The following is a 17518-nucleotide window of genomic DNA, read 5'->3' as shown; positions in this document are numbered from 1 at the left end:
AAAAAAAAAGCAAGTGTTTTTACTTTGAACTAATAGTGATCACACTGAATTTTAGCCTACATGGACAGAAGTGAAGTCCACACGCTCAGGTCTTAGATCGTACCATGATGGTCTTTGCAACAAGCTAATACGATATTGAAGGAAGGTCTTCTGACAAGTTCAGCTTGACGGAGTACAGGGGGAGTTCTCTCTCCCATCTAGCCAACTTCTAAGGCATGTATTGTTACTGTAAAAAAACACCAACAGTCTGACACATTATATGACGCACTAAGTGGTTTAAAACTGTTCAATACATCTTAATACTGGGGGAGTCATGTAAAATTCAGTACGTACAAAAAAGTTGGAGAGAAGAAACTGTAATACACAGCAGTCTGTTAAAAAAGTGATTCTGGACATAATATCTAACATCTCAGAATTTATCCCTCAAGAATTAACATTAAGAGGGATAATAATCCATTGAATGTATCAGAGCCTAACAAGTTCACAAGCAATAACTCGTTATGGAAAATTCTTGCAAGAAAAACATCAGAGAAAGTGACTGGAAGGATTCACACATGTGCCCTTGAGAAGTGTCAGTTCTCTGGAAATTTAATACACAATTCTGTATTAAATTAGAAAAGAGAAATCACAGCTACACTAAGCCCAGCCAGCAAACGCCATTTCTTTCCTAAAGCAAGCCCTGGACTTCACCACGTGAAGAAAATGGGAGTGCCTGGGGCCAGCAGGATGTCTGGTCCCCGAAGGGGGAGACCCCAGGACAGGGACCCTCATGGCCGGTGCAGCTGCCTCTCGCTGGTGCAGGCGTTGGCCCAGGTATCTCCAGGGGTCCCTTCCAACCTCAGCTCTTCTGAAATTCTGGGAGTAGTCACAGGCCTGTACCTACAGAAAAGCAACGATTGTGCTTCCACGGGAGGTATGTAGGAGGCAGCACTAACTGGAAGAAAGTAAGCGGTGAATATTCAGGAAAGCTTTTTCATGAGTGAGATTGGTAAGACTGGACGAACAGTCTTGGGCATGCATGGGTGACCTTTTTTTCTGTACCATTTATAGTCATACTCAACAAAGCACTAATACACATGCAATGAGAAATTCCCTTTTGTGCACAAGAGAAATTAATAGCTGTTCAGTATACCTCTAATGCAAGATTTTAAAAGCTCTTTTCTTTTTGCCCCCAAAGTGCGTTCTTCACATAGGAACTAGCACTATTACTAAAAATATTTTTTGTTCATGGAGACTCCTAGAAAAGTTGCATCGATGTTGTAGCGCCAATAAGCAGTACATGTCAAAATATTCATGAATAGATGAATGTATATAGAAGGTCAGGTGAATCAGTTGATCTGTTTATTTATTATTACCAGAGTACCCATATATTATTATAAAATTAATATATTATCTTAATATATTGATATTAATAATACATTAAATAGATCGATACAATATATTGTAATATAATGCACGATGTTAATATTAATAATATGATAAAAATACAATATTAATACATTAATAATAGATTATTATTACCTAATCAGGTATGTGTATATGCAGAGTTCCTTCTAGAAGAGGATCTAGCCCTTGATTTCAGCGAAACCAAGATTTCTCCTTAACTCGTAGTGCTGTGTGAGGTTCTCTGGATTTACGTTTTATCTAAGTCTTGAGAAAAGTGCTTTTAACGGCGTTGTTTTTGTCAGAGCCCAGGAGTCCGGCTGGCTGCTCAAGGCCGGCTCGCCGATAAGAGCGGTCGCGAAGGAGGGGCTGGAAGGAGCCTCGGCGGGGGCTCCCCGCTCCGTGCCCCGGGAGCTGCTCCCGGGCTGCGCCTCTCGCCCCGGCCCCACCTGCGCCACCCCGCAGCTGCACTGCTGCCGGGTCCTTGCCCGCTCTCGTAGCTCCCTGAGCCAGACCCCGACGTCCCGCCTGCCCTCGGGCTTGCCTCGTCACCACGGCCGGCCCGGCGATGGCTGGCCGCTGTCCCTGGACCTGATCCTGGCCTGCCTCGCCGACCTCGCGCTGTGGATAATAACGACCCAAAGTTGTGCGTGAGGCGTTTATGCAACATCAGACCTTCACTAAATAAGCTCTCTCTGTATTTGTGTGGAGAGAATCCAGGAAATTAGGTAATGAGTAATTTTGTGTCAATAGCAACACTTCACATGCTTTCCTAACGCCAGCAATTTGCACCCATATCCTTGAAAAACTGAATCTGGTCGCAGAAACACTCCAAGAGTCCTCCAAGAACGTGAAATGTCCACTACGGCCTGTCACTCGGAGCACAGAAGATGATGCGAAATACAGCAAATACAGCAGCTCTGCCGCCATTTGTTGGCATCTGGCTCAGCAGCTGCTGCTTTTTATTATTCAAAGGCAATGTCCTCCTAAAATCTATTTCCTAGCGTGCACGCTAGCGTTAATGATGGTGGTTAACCTCTATGATTTGTGAGATTCTTATGAAGAGTGCTAGCACAATATTTGCAAAGATTCACCTAGTTATCAGCATAGACTGTTTTGTAATTACTTTATTTCTCTTGAAGATAGTTGCTTGGTACCTCAATTTATGAAGCATAAATTAATCCAGCGATTTCATCTTACTGCTAGAGACTGTATGTTCACAGAGAACTCCAATCACATTGTCTTACCACTGATTTCTTCCTATTTCTGCACACCTATAACCTCAAAATTTGACTTTCCGTGTAAAATAAAGTGCATCACGAGATCAAAAGTGCAGTTACTTTTACTTATGGCATTTTGGCTGCATTTCTTTCCTGTTTTCATGCTGAGCTGTGTTTTCACCCTGTGGTTTCCTGGAAAAGAGCCAGAACTTGCTTGTACACAGTGCAAAGCAAGCCCTGCTGGTTTGTGCTCCCTCAGCGCTCAGACTGACGTGTCTGGCCCAGCATCCTAAATTTGGGCCTTGATTTCACGAAACTGGTATGGACTGAGTACAGCATGTCCATCTTTATTTAAAGCAGATTTAATCACTAAGTAAATCTCAACAAGCTGCAGGGCGTGGGCTGGGTCATTACTCCTCCATCTTCTCTCCTTTTCAGTGGAGAGGGACCCAACCTCCATGTTCTCGCTGTTGCAACATGTCAGAAGACACTGAGAACTGCTGATCTAAAACACTCAAACTGACCTTCCCCTAGAAACAAACCGTAGGAAAATACTTCTTTCTGCTCAGGTATGGAAATGACCAGATATACCCCTATCGTCTGACCCACGGTTAACCTAGACTTTCAGGGGAGAGAGGATCATGTCTCATTCACAATCTGTGCTACAGCATTTTCACCACCCTCCCGAACCGCATCTGTGCTGTGTGGGACAAGCCAGGAGCAAACAAGGGAGGCGGTTTCAGCTCTGCTGTGGCAGGACCTCTGAGCAGAGGGCAATTATGGAGGATTGTTTCCATTCACTCTCAGGTTCCTTTAGACTGATGAAGTGAAATGAAAAAATAAAACCACCTTAGCTTAACTGGTAGTCACATCCATAAAGTGTCCATCTCACTTAGAAGTAATTAAGTGGGGGATGTATTTAACCTGGACAGACAGAGTTTACAATCAACAGCCCCCAGACTCTGGTGTTGATCACTGGAAAATACTGCAGCCATCATTCCAGCTGTTTCAGCTATTAGTTACAATAAGGTGTTATGAAATAGCCATTAATTTAGGCATGCAGATCATTTAATACGAAAGATGAATGATGCCATCAAATTTCCTTTTCCTGGATGAGTGAAGCGGTGTTGCTAACATTAATATGCAAACATTGTGCAAGATCCCTTCAAATAGATCTGTTGATCTGCACTTGAAATCGGATAGCATCAGCACTATCCCAGGCCTAATTGTTCCTGGAGGAATTTATTTTGGCTGGGCTTTAGTTTTTGTCACGTGGACAGTGAAAGATGAGACTGTAATACGAGAATTCTCTTTTGTAGCCATATCCAAAGTTTAAATTCAGATCTCCCAAATGGAGAAGAAGAAAAACTCGAGTATATTGCCTATTCCATTATGTAGTACGTAATAATTAAAAACAAGATGCAATTGATTTTATGAAGTCTATAATGTGTCTATAAAGGATTACTTCAAATTGTAATTTGACATATAATGATCTTTGCTGTATTCCAGTTATATGTTAGTGAAGCTTAATTTTTTTCATTTTTGATGGTATAAAGAAGGAATAACCACCAGATGTTTCCTCTGCATTTGCACAATTCTGAAGTGTCTTCATTTCAAAGAAAATAAACTTGCATACATTTTATTGGAGTACATTTTTAAGCCCAACTTTGTGGTATTGTGTTATAGATATATACATATATATAATTCCTCATAAATAACACTGTGTGACTGGCTGCCTTGGGGATTGTTACCACTGATGTGACATATCAGATCCTTTCAGACCTTGGAAACACAGTCTGATCCATCGTGAACAAGAGGGGGTTTTAGGGCCAGTGATTTTATCCTTAAGAGGCTCTATTGTATTTATGTTTCCAAATGTACAAAGACCATCAGGATAGATACCTATCCCTAAATACAGCCAAAAGCATAGGGTAGCTCATTTGTAAGTTATGATTATTTACATTGTTGTAGCATTTGAGGGCCCAACCAAGACTAAGCTCAGTACTGAACAAACATGAAAATATCTCCAGCCCAGCAGCTTCAATAGTGAGTTGGTAAGAGTGCAGATATATAAACTGACTTGTCCAAGGTTAACAAGAGAGCCTAGTTTTCCTGAGTACCTTGTCCACTGGGCCATGATGATTCTCACGAAGAGGAATCTTCACCTTAACTGCTCCCTCACTTGGTAAGAAAAGGGAAAAAATGTTGAAGTAGCCTTAATTACAAACCTGGGCTCTGGTAATCCAGAGAAGGTAAGGCAAGGAAGGTGAATCCCAGCATTAAAGTTCCTTGGCACAGCCCATCAGCAGTACCTTCTTTACACAGCACTCCTGCTTACATATCGACTTCCAAAAAGGACATCTTCCAGGTAACCAAACCATTAGGGTTTTTCAGGTGAAAAACAGTGTTCTGGATTCCACCTGCAAGCTTCCAGGAAGTTTTTGCATAGAGAGACATTTCACAGGAATGAAACATTTAGATCTTCCTTGCAGATGTACAAAGAAGGAGTGAATTTTACTACATTTGCACCATCAGAGGCCCATAGTGTGCCAGGCAGCTCCTGACAGATCTCAGATCATCGATACTCTTACTTGTCATACGTAAAGACCCATACCAATGGCAAAGAAGAAGCACGTGAGAAGTGATGCATAAAACTACTTTTAAAATAGCAATCACATATCACTTCATTTTGACACCAAATAAAGTACCTGATGACAGCAGAGTCACAAGCACTATTGCTGTGCGGTGATGTGCTGGGCATGCAGTATTGTATTGTGGGAACACGGCCTTTTGCTTGGCGCCGTGTGCTGCCAGCAATATGTTTTCTGTGGTCTTGTCTTTAATTGGTTTTTGGGAATGCTCTTACTTTCCTAGGAAGAAGGTTTTTTTTATTTGGATTGACAGTTGTGACTTGGCCTGATAATGAAAAACTCCAAATATCACAGCCTAGTCCCTAAAGGCAATCCAGCGGTAAAACAGGCATCACCTGTGAATAACCAGAACTCTTGCAATTCAACCTCTTTTAACCGGGAAATTACAATTTACTGAAAATGAAATGTTATATGGAAATGTCAATCTCAATGAGATTTTATTCTATAAGGGTCAAAGAGGCTGTTCGAAAGTTCCATTTAAAAACTACTCTCAAGGCACCATGGGGGCTGGGGGTTCCCTGGGAGCTGTGTAAGCTCCTGGTGGGGCAGAGCCCCACCGCTCTGAGGGGGTGTGCCCAGGAGCCTCCTGCTCACCTCCAAGCTAGCTCTCTTCTAGCAGGCTTTCTTTTGCCTGGTTCTTTCTACTGGTTGGATTTTCACTGTTAGCAGGATCTACATTATATTGCATGAAATAAAACATGCTTCCTATTTTTAGAGGTATTTTTAGACTAGGGTGATATTTCAAGTTGTTATGTACAGTGCCACTATACTCGTCAAAGTGAATGAACTGTTCTGTGCTGTAGAGATACTCTGGTTTGCTTTGGTACTGGAGCAACTCAGGCACAATGTTCCCAGATCCATGCAACCTCATCAAACTCAGCTGTTCCCCCTCTTCCTGTGGTCAAACTGCTCAATACCTGTGTTAGTGCCAAGGACACTACCTCACAGTGAAAGGGTCCTTTCCTTTATAGGAGGATGGTGTGTTTTCACTCCTCAGGACTGGTCCATGGTCAGAAATAAGCAAGGCAAGACAGCTACTTCCCTTGTGAACAAACAGCACTTCCCCTTCTGCAAGTGCTGAAGGGGCAAGTTCAGGACAAGGTGAAATCTCATGCTCAGGGCATCAGACGCTGCTGATTCTCATCTTCTGGCTGCCAAGAGCTGTAGACTACATAAGTCAGTATATTTTCATTAAACACAGCTCACATATCCTCTTCCCATACTCTCTCCACCCTCCAATAACATGAATATCATCATCAAGAGCCTGCTGAAGCTACGTTTCTGTCCCATGAGCTGGATGTGTGCTCTTAACCAGCTGATCTCTCCAAGGCTGCTTCCACGGCTGGTGGTGAGGACTGAATAGTATCAGAGCCTTGAAAGAGTCCTATCTCTCCTTCTCCCTCTCCAGCTACCTTTGTGAAAGAAGAGACTAAAATGAAGGATGTCTGTTAAGCTCTGGCTTACTGCAAAGGGTTTTTAACCACAAAAGGCACCAACATAATCATCCATACATCACATGCAGTTTGGAATAGAAGCTAGCTGTAGCCAAGGGCTGGTTTCTGAACTTCTCAGGTTTGTACACACCTTCCAACTTCTTTAATACAAACCAGCACTGCTCAGTTCCGTAAAACTGCATGTGCTTTATCCAACTGCTGTTTCTTCACATTGCTGATGGCAAATCTTGCAAGGAATTGCTGTAGGTGCAAGCATGGTCCTTGTAGATGCTGACCACAAACACAGCTGCTTCTCAGCCATCCAGATGTGGCTTCTTGTAGTGTAACACTGAACGTGAGGCATGTAGATACTGGCAAAGTATGTATGAGATTTTGCAGAGGCCATGGGGGACTCTCTGAGGCTTGCTTCAGATGATTTATGGTATATAGGAAAGGTCTGGGGTAACTTTCTTGAGCTGCACCTATACTCTCAGAATGGGATTTTAGTGCTCTCTAGTGTATGTCTGAGTTTCTGTGGCCAGGAAATATCTTCTTTCTTTTCAGAGTAAGACTGGATATTTGTATGTGTGTAGTTTAGACAATCAGGCAACCAGAATCCCTGCATGAAATGGAGGTGCCCCAACAAGACATTGTAATGAAGACATTGCTCTGACATTCTGCAAAGCATACGCCATAAAATTTCATCAAGTAGTTCTTTCTTCAGGCTTGTAGGTTCTTCTAGGGACAAATTACATCTTACAAGAAGTTACTCATTATTCCTTAAAAATTTCTAGTTGGAGAGAATTCACATCTTTTCTAGTTATATACTATCAGTAAAATGTATTTTTAGTCTGAATTTGCCTACCTTCAACTTCTAGCCTTTTCCTATTAGCTTAGAGTCTTCTACTGCCAGATGTCTCTTTGTGCAGGTATTTATAGGCTCTTCTCTTTGTTAAGATAAGCTTGTTTGATTTCTTATTGGAAGACACATTTGCCAGATCTCAAATCATTATTATATTCTTTTGCAGAAACCTTTTACATTTGTCAATGTTCTTCTAAGAAATGGAAATGAGAAGTGAAGGAGGCAATACTCCAGTCCTGTCCTCAGTATTGTTGCTTTCAGTAGAAACAGCATCATTTTTATGTGACATTTTCCTTTTTGGCTGCTTCATCATACTGTGAGCTCATCTGTTCTTAGATACTCATCAGGCCTTCATATCTTCTGAATCATTGCTTTTCCAAGTAGCACTACCAATCTATAATGATGACCTATATTTTTGTTTTTTTTAGATATGTGACCTTGCCATTAGTTTTCCCGCTGTTCAGATGAGCCCTAGTTGCCAACACCACTCTTGGGAGCTGACCTTATTAATTATGATTCCACTAGCTTTTGTGTCATCTGCAAACTCTTACAGTTAATGGAGTTGCCAACTAATTTTCAGTTGTCTGATGCATCTTGTTCCCGTGGTAGAGGTTAACTTACCTAGTTATAGCCTGGCTGACTCTTTGAATGCTCTGAAAAAGCATCGTACTTCAGACAAGCACCACATACTTGGGCTGTCTGAGGAGGAAGCTGCTGAACTATGCTTGACACAGTGCACTGAGGTTTGAGCGCTTTTGGTTTGTGGTATCATATACTATGTTTCCAAAGTATCACAGCTCGCCTGGAGATTGCCAGAAGATCCCAAGGGCAGCCTGCATCATGATCAGGCTGTGCTTGTAGATGCTGTCAGAGCCCTTCTGGAACTGACCGCAGGCTATTTTGTCTGCCCAGTGTTGGTATCACAAGAAAGCAGCTGGACCCAACGCAATGCTCCAGAGCCTGACCATATGAAGGTAACGTGCCTACATGCACACCCTAAGGCACACCATAGACTCAAAGTTTTGCCTTTTGTGTATTCTGTCCAGTTTTGCCCTAACTGTAGTCCCAGTTCCTCAAAGCACGTGGAGTTGGTGGTCAGAGAATAAGGTCCTCGTAACATGGTTTGAGACTGCTCTCAAAATAATGTAGACGTGACCTCGAGTTCCTTCTCGTCACCTTGAATCTTTTACCATTTACTGTTGAACAGATCAAATTGGACACTGAGGCAGAGAGAAACAGTGAGGCTTGATCCCACGGTTACCTTTTTAGCTGAGTTTCATAAGGAAATAAGGTATCTGCAACCATACTGCTACTAGTCAGTTGCCCAACAATTTTCCTCCAACAAATTGCTTGGCTAACAAGTCTGTCAGCAAGGTTAAACTGAACTTGACAGAACAATCCAGTCCTACAGAAGTTAATTTTCTACAAACATAATGAAAAATTTGATGAATGAAGGAGGGAGGCTCCGTTAATGCAGCAAGAGCTAACGTTTCCTCTTCTGCTTGGCTGGTCAACCCTGCCAGGGCTCGAAGGAGCCACAGCACGCTCTGCCTCTTGCACAGTTGAAATTAGGGGTGTGAGAGGAAGAGGAGGATCTTGTGTATGGGCTGTGGGATACAAGGTACGGGGAAAAGAATGGGAGGTGGTTTTTGTGGGGAGTGAGAGCACATAGGGAACAACAGATGTTATTTCATTAAGGCATGGAAGGGACGAAGCAAACAAATTAGTAGGAGTCTAGGCTTTATCACTTTCACTGGTCTGGCATCAGTGATACAGCATGCGTCTATAGACTAAATGAAAGATTTACTCTGGATCAGTAAAATGTGCATCAGTTGTTTAATTTCCAACAAAATGTGTCTCTGAAACTTTCAAGATCATTTCTCTGTCATATGCACAGATTAGAAAAACTCTCCAATCATTAGTGCTAGTAAATTTTAAATAGGAGTAATTGAACACTAATTACCCTTCTCTTTGCACTTTAGGGTAGCACATGCTCTGGGTCCCAGAGCAAATAGCACTCTGCTGTGCAACCATCATAGCTCTGTCTGATATGACTTTGTCTCTGGAGCCCTCTGTTGTATCTCCATTTGGGATGTTTGGCAATTTGCTAATTTAAGCATTATTTGAGAATAGCATTTACTATGCAAGAATGAAAAGATGAATTAATTTGTTTCTAAAAAAATCAGCAAATGAAAAGTGCTATATAAGTGATCCTAAGTATTATCAAGTATTGTAAAGCAACAGTTCACAACCTCTTTTTTTTATATATTTCTTTTCAATTTTAACTTTCTATCCTTTCTATCCCCTCCCAGGGATAATTCCTCCAGAATGTGTGAAGTGAATTCTGAGGGCAATGACTGTTTTGTAATTATGTATATACTTACACATTTATATACATATACCTTTTATATATATTTATTTATGTGTGTATATAATTACAAAACTGTGTATACATATACATACATTCATGTATGTGTGTATTACAAATGAACATGTATGTCTGGGGTCAGTATGATAAAGAGAAGTTTTAGTAATTTTTCACAGATGCCACTGTGGTAATACATTTCCCCAAGGAAAAATATGCAGGTCCTCTGTAGGACCCTGCAAGTCCCCATAACTCCTATGTTTCTGACATTATTTTAGTAGTAATGATTCATAGCAAATACAAGATTACATAGTAAATTACACACATTAAATCAGTTACCATCAGTTTGCTGCCAAAGGCTCTCCTGGATTTAGCCCACTATTATTTAAAGGAATTGTGAAGGCATTCAGGTACCTCTGAAAAGCTCTCTAATAACACAGTGACAAGGTGCCCTTATAAAAACCCAGACAGAAAGGAACTGGTGAAGAATATTTTTTTCCATCTCACTGTGCTACACGTCATTTTTTCACAGTACTGTGTGTTTGTGTGGCATATGCAAATAAAGGGACAGCAGCAACAAAGGAAACCCAAAATACTGCATACCAGTTCACATCTATGTCTCAGGGATTTTTGCTGAATTAAAGAATAAGAAAAAAATACTACAAGGAATTTAGAATTGAACAAAAATCAATGAAAGGCTAAAAATACATTAAGAAAGAATTGAATTAGTAAAACAAGGAGTGACTGTAGATCCATAAAATTAGCAGTTATCTTTAGTTTTTCTTCAGAAAGAATGCCAGTCTACGTTCACACGACTGACAGGGACAATACTATTGTTCTAATGTGAACAATTCGTGGACCTATATAGTTAGGAATGAAGAACGTGAAAAGAAAGGAGTTGTGATGGGTAGAGAGAATTGCAGTTTAAGGACTGTGGGAGAACAAGGTCAGTAAAAAGAATAAAAAAAAAATACAAAATCCAAATTGTGGAATGTAGTCTCCTTTGGTGGCCTTGTATTCAGGGGAGAGGAAGCTCCCATGATCTCAGGAGGTCTCTGCTTCTTGTCAAGAGGAATATCCTGTCTTTTCTGCAGCCTCTGTGGCTGCAAAAATACGGAACTGCAGAAAAATTGCTGGGTAGCTAAAAAATGGGCTGTAACCTTTTTTTTATGTTCCTGGTTATGGCAATTAGGTTTGGTCTTCAGACTACTGTTGGTCTGACATGGTAAAATGACTTGGTGCTTTGTCTGCAGGGCCAAGAAATGGTGGCTTTGGCAGAAGCTCTGAGGAATCTTTGGTGGGATCAGCACTGGGGTTCATGAATGACTCTTCCAGTGCTTGGGGAAACAGCAATCACTACCCTGAAACATAAAGCTTACATGCATGTGACATCCTGGAGCAATCTACAAAAGCTAGGTCTATCCACAGTGAGCAGCTAGGGCAGATGGTAACAATGTCAACAGCTCAAAAGACAGTATTTGGCAAAAGTATTACTGCTGTGCCTGAAGCTACAACTGAAAGATCCTGAAGAATGTCATAAAGCTTCTTTTAAACTATTAGCGAATTGCATGTTGCTGCCTTTGGCAATGAGAAAACTAAATTCTGTGACTCAAAAGCACCACCTGTTGACTCGTAACAGCAGCAAATTTTTCCAAACTGCTGTCTGCTTCGAATATTGTTTTATCTACTTGCAGCTACACAGCTATTTCAGTGGGTTTAATAATAACAGTATGGTATTTTATTTTTAAAAATGTCACTACTAATACCTTATAAGTACATGCTGACAAAGATTTAAGCACTGTCGTAAAATCTGAAACCTACCATACTCAGTCTAGAAAGTGAAGGTAAGGCATTACTTTCTGAAAGGACATCAACTCATTTTCCAATTTATGTCAAGAATACAACTGTAGGTACAGTTTATGTCATAGCTGATTGCAGGGGCATTTAGATGTCAAACTCCTCACTTTCCAGACAAAACAAAATAGGCATCTAAGTACAATAAAATGTGCTTGCAATTATATGTGCCAGCAAAATTGCACCTGCAGATGTTCTCAAGTGCAAAAATCTGAGGGCACTTAAAATCAATTCCAAACACATGAAGTTTGAATAAAGTAGAATATGAATATCCGTTCTGAGTACAAATCACATTCTGGTTTTGCACTTTAAGAGATATCCATTCAGAAATCTTGCTTCCTCCTCATACTTACATTTCTGTGTTTTAAAGGCTCAATTTAAGCTGTATCTCACACTGCATCCTACAGATAGGTAGATGTCTTAACTAAGGCCAAATAAAATCATGACTAAATCAGACATTAAGATTGCCCTCTCAAATGTTACTTGCCAACATGGCTGTTACTGTTTGCTCTTTTTTATTCCCTTTCCTTTTCTCTCCATTTTTATCCCTTTCTCTTAAAGGGAAAATTTTCTTAGGCCGATTCCTCCCATCACCTTTCAGGGAAGGCTTGCAAAAGTGATCAGCTTTTGGTGAGTATAGTTTAAGATCCTTTGCACCAATGAATAGCATACTTAGGAGCCTCTGTCAAGAAGCCCTGATCACAAGTAGTTTCAAAGTGGTCTCTGCCAAAATTCTTTTTTCCAGAGAGCTAGACTGAGTTACAGACAGGTCAGAAACCGAAGACGTGTGAAGCACTTTAAAATTAGGGTGATAATTCCGTATGAGAAGGTGAGCTAGTGGAGCATATGAAATTCTTTTTGGACCTAAAAGAAAGGCAACAGCCAACTATGCCTTTCATAGGTGCCTTTCAGGGTTGCCAGAGGCACACCGTGTTGCACTGTGCATCGCGGGCACTTTCTTTGTGTAAGGCTGGATCGGACCCCTTGTGAGACCATAACCTACCGATGGCACTCCGCCTGGGCCACAGCACTGAGAGGACTGGCATGAGGCATTATTTTTGCAGGTGAGTTACCCATTCTTTAAAGCACTATGAACTTCTGCCAGACCTGAGGCTGGGTGTTCATATTTAGAAAGATTAGCAAAACAATTTCAGGGAAAAAAAAAAAAAAAAAAAAAAAAAAGATTAGCAAGCAGCATAATAATCCCCAGATTTCAGACTGGTCCTGAGGATTGTTTTTGAATTTTTATTTGCAATATTGGGCATGAACAGATGATTTAATGTTAGTAGCAGACGTGCTGAGATTCTCCTTTTCTTTCAGTTTGGCTCCCTCCGGAGGGGGTGTGAGAGATGTTGTTGTTCCAGGAAGCTCCCCTTGCAGCTCTTTAAGGCTTTTAGAGGATTCTCCTGGCCCGTATTTCTGGCTGAACGCCCGCACAGGAACAGGAGCAGGGCGGAGGAGAACGCAGCTCTTTGTGATCTTTTCCCGGCCTGTGTGGTTCTGACCTGACCCCAGCAGTGCTGATGTGACCCTGCTTATCCTGATGCCGAGGGTGAGGGGCTCCTTCCACAAGGCCACTCCTGCTAGACCTCCGGCAGGCAACCGCCCACACCTGCAGCGGGAGAATCCTCCGCTTGCCACCGCTCCTTCTTCAACGCATCAGCAACAAATCCTGTAAAAAAAGGACACAGTCAGTCCCCCATCTCCGTTTTGGTTAAGCCATTTCTTTCCTCAAACAACCTTAAAGGGAAGCAGCTGGTAAAGACATAGCACAATATGTCTTTATTATACTTCCTTTAACAACTTGAAAGTTTTCCCAGGATTACACGGAAACTACAACTATTAACATGCACATATTGCATTCCTGAGAGTGTTCCTAAGTGTATCTCAGTCATGTTACCAAGAGAGATTAGAAAGCATTACTCATCTGTAGCAGTTTTGTTGCTCTCCAAAGCTCTTTGATCCCTTACCATGCATGCCCTTTGTAATGATAATTTAGTAAGAGCCTGATACTTAATAAATCAGTCTCAGAACTTCCTTTTGCTGCCTTTTGTACACTAACATAAATTGGCACCATCTCAAAATAAAATCATGCTCTCAATATTTCAGATACTGCAGATATCTGCAAATACTATTGCCTCTTTATAGCTTTACTTTCTGTATTTAATTAATGCAATGGTATTGGGTTGGCAGTCCAGAGATTAATGTTCTCTGATTAAGTCCTGAAGAACTGCTGTAGAAACGGTAGTTTCTGTAATTGCCATCTACCAATGTCCCTTGGCCCCGACCTTTTCCAGCTACCTTTCAGAGCAAGAGGTTAGGGAAGCTGTCAGGAGTATTCAGGTCTGGGTCTCTTCACGAAGATGCTCAGAATGGACCTGACTATTTTTCTGCCAAGTGGCTATTGGCATTAAAGTTTTTTTAAATCAAAGCAATACCACTGAAGTAAAATTGCCTTCGGAATTAATATTTTCTGACCAACCTCTTGGTTTGACTTAAGCTGTCAACATCAGAAGGTGGAAGGTGCCATATATAGTTACCAAACCAACAAGTTACCAAATAACACTCCTTCAAAAGCATTCCCTGGTAAGGAAACATGAGGCTGAGCTTTCCACCTGGGCAAGGTTCATTGTATGTGTGTTTGCTTGAGAGATCAGCTACATGTCTAAATCAAATTCTTCTACTGTTTCAACAGTGTAAAGCTATTTTCAGTGTCAAAGCTCATGTATGTATGTTAAAGTTTTAAAGCTAATTTATCAAGCAAACGTATACATGAACCATTGCATCTGAACTTGCTAAGTATATGCAACTCCACCAGACCATTGTGCAAATCAGACTTGGATTGGGTACCCCAAATCTGAGGTTACTTTTAGACTTTTCAGCTGATAATTTAGAGACTCTATGGATATTAAGCCAACATCATATCCAACTTTTCAATGGAATGAAAAGATATCTCACTAGAGCTATTTTCTTCATAAATGCCCAGACAAAAAAAGAAAAAAAAAGAAAAAAAAAAACTGCGTGGGTAGAAATAATGCATATGCCTGCAAGTCTTTCTGGAACAAAAATCAGTAATAAGCTTTGAATAGTTCCAGCGAACTGGCAACCTCAATTTCAAAACAAAGCAGTGTCTCTGGTGACAAGTGCTCATTTGCCAGGAGTGCACAGAGGTATGTAGGGTTCTTCTGAGTTTCCTTTGAGATGGAACTACATCTCACAGCTGTGGCAGTCTCAGGAGTTGCCCATCGTATTTTGAGCACCTAAAACTATTTGATTTAGGGTCACAAACACCATTTCTTAATTAAAACTTGAATTTCATGAATTTGATTCTTCTGATAAAAGGATTAAAGCTGCTCATTATTTGTTGCATGTAGGTCATTCCACTGCTTCTGAAATCTTGCAAAGTCTTTTTTTCTATTATTTTACTATTTCCCTGAACACGGATAGCCCATCACAAATGGACTTAAGACTTAAAGCTATCCATCTCCAGGGAATGCCATACTGTAGATTTATTAACTGGGCTGGCAACAAAATGAATTTTTATTATTAAAATTTAGCTAGGAATCAATTTGTTCCACAATAGCCGGAGATTGAATGTGAAAAGCATGCATTTAAAGTTATTTTGAGATCCAATACAGGGCAAGTGAGAGATCAAAGAAGGGGAACCTTTTTTTTTTTTTTTTTTAATAAGAAAAATTGGCATCTTTTTCGATCATTATCAGTATCTTCCATGCTGTGCTTAGAAAAAGCAGATTCTACTTTGGATCACCTCTAGACAGAATGCGAATCAGTCTTCGTGAGAAAGCTTGGCTGTTTGGCCTGTTACTTGTCACCCACAAGTGAGAGAGACAGAGGCAGAAAGATGTTCTGAAAGTCCTAATTACAGGAAAAGGTTTGATGATAATATCTTAATATTTACCAGAGGTAAAGTCAAAGGAAAGGAGAATTATTTAGTTTCTCTGCCTATAGACTGCTTGTTTTGAATGAACCATTTTAAAATACTCTTGATTGTATCACGTGATCAATAACTACTACTACTAAATAATTACAGTTTTTCCCTTGATTTTCAAAATGTTAGTCAATTACCACAGGTGTTGTACAGGAAGGGTTACCTCGCTCTAAAAGGGAAGATTTCTTCCCACACAACATACTGCAGTCTTACTGAGAGAAGTAAGGACATGTTTCTAAAGCAAGTTATTCAGTTCAGTACAAGAAATCTTATTGCCAATTGTGATACTGCCTCTATCTTTGTACTATCTTGCCATGTTTAGCTTGAGATAAAAAGTGATTTGTTTGCTGTTCCATTTTTCATGTTGATGTAAACTGGAAATAATGGCATCACGAATCTCCATGTTCTGTCTATTTACTCATCTATGCAGCATGTAGTTCATTCCAAGTATGTCTTAACCATCAAGAAATTTAGTGCTTTGATTTCCTCCCTGGTCCAAGTCCTCCAACTGTCTGCACTGCACGTGTGTTACTGCACTCTTGAGCTCTTTTCAAGAAAACCAGCTCCTTCCAAGACGAGATTTGGGTGCTGTTCTGGTGTCTTCTGGAGATTTCTTCCTTGTGTTCCTTTTGGTCTACAGAGTTTTCCCAACACTATCCCAAGCCAGCCTTCTGCACTTGGATGTCCTCATGTATACTCATGCCAAGCTTCAGGCATGTAACACATATTCTCAATTTTAAAAACATCACTCTAGCAGACTACAACTCCTACCACTCTGAAATCAGAAATAACATGAAATGATTCTTGTATCTTGTACTAGAGTAACTAATGGCACCCTGTGAGCCTCATGTGCTGTGCTGTGCACATTACCCAAAGAGAGGTACTGTGGGAAAGGGCATGAGGAAGGACACTGCACCACTTGGACAAGGAGCCAACCAAACACTTCTTTGTGGTAAGTATTTCTGCGGCATACATATGGAGTTTGTATTATGTTTAGGGGATAACTCCTACTTTATAAAACTATGTTTATGTAGACAAAACAATACATAAATGAAATGTGAAGTTAAATCTCCTTGCTTTAAGAACCTTCAAGAAAGATTGGAGTACTAGCATTAAAATGTTTACAAAGCTGCACACCTTATCATAATAGGGTCGCTGCAGCATCATCTAGAGAGTATAGTAACAAGGATGGTTCTAACAGCATGCTTGTGATGGAACAGTCATCACTGAAAAGTAATTAATCAGTCAAGTCAGTTGCTAATCCTTTCCAGAAATTAATTTCAAATACCTTGAAAAATTCCAGTACACTGGACAGCTGTTTGGAGCATTTCAGCAAAATTACTAACATAACAAAATAAAGAAAATGTGAAAAGAATAATGCATTTAAATAAAAAACAATGCTGTCAAAAAACGTGCGATGCCAGAATAATATATTATATTCTCTCAAGTGGAAAATGTCATGCTTTGTGTGGAGAAAAAAAATGCAGAAGTCAAGAGAACTCCTAATTTTTAATCTAGCTTCATTCTTCCATATTGTATCAGGTAATTTCTGAAACAGAACTATTTCAGTGCATGCCCACTTACTATTAGCATGAAACAGCAAACAGGGATAGACACGCACATTGAATCGCTTGCTTGCATTTAGGTGCCCTAAATGTTGACAACAGATGAATAAGCAAAATTAAATTAAAAAAATGCGCAGGGCGCGACTGCTCTCAGCCCGGCGAGGCCCCCGCTCACGGCTCGTCTCTCCCTCGCGCGGCCCCGCCTGCCCGAGGCTCCGCCGCCGCCTCAGGCCGCC

At 40.7% G+C, this 17518-nt stretch overlaps 1 protein-coding gene across 1 annotated transcript in view; it reads left to right on the top strand.

The window, feature by feature from the left end:
- The first annotated feature begins 769 nt into the window (after positions 1-769).
- GTPBP4 (GTP binding protein 4) overlaps positions 770-17518 on the top strand; it is a 28460-nt gene continuing 11711 nt past the window's right edge. The window contains exons 1-3 of the mRNA XM_085317722.1: positions 770-813; positions 1689-2029; positions 8339-8523. Of these exons, the coding sequence (XP_085173848.1) occupies positions 770-813; positions 1689-2029; positions 8339-8523 (570 nt within the window). The remainder of the gene's footprint in view (positions 814-1688; positions 2030-8338; positions 8524-17518) is intronic.

Source organism: Rhea americana, unplaced genomic scaffold, assembly GCF_003343005.1.
Source record: "Rhea americana isolate MKP2758 unplaced genomic scaffold, rheAme1 scaffold_50, whole genome shotgun sequence".
In the NCBI taxonomy this organism is placed as follows: domain Eukaryota; kingdom Metazoa; phylum Chordata; class Aves; order Rheiformes; family Rheidae; genus Rhea; species Rhea americana.
This window is presented reverse-complemented; position numbering and strand designations above follow the sequence as displayed.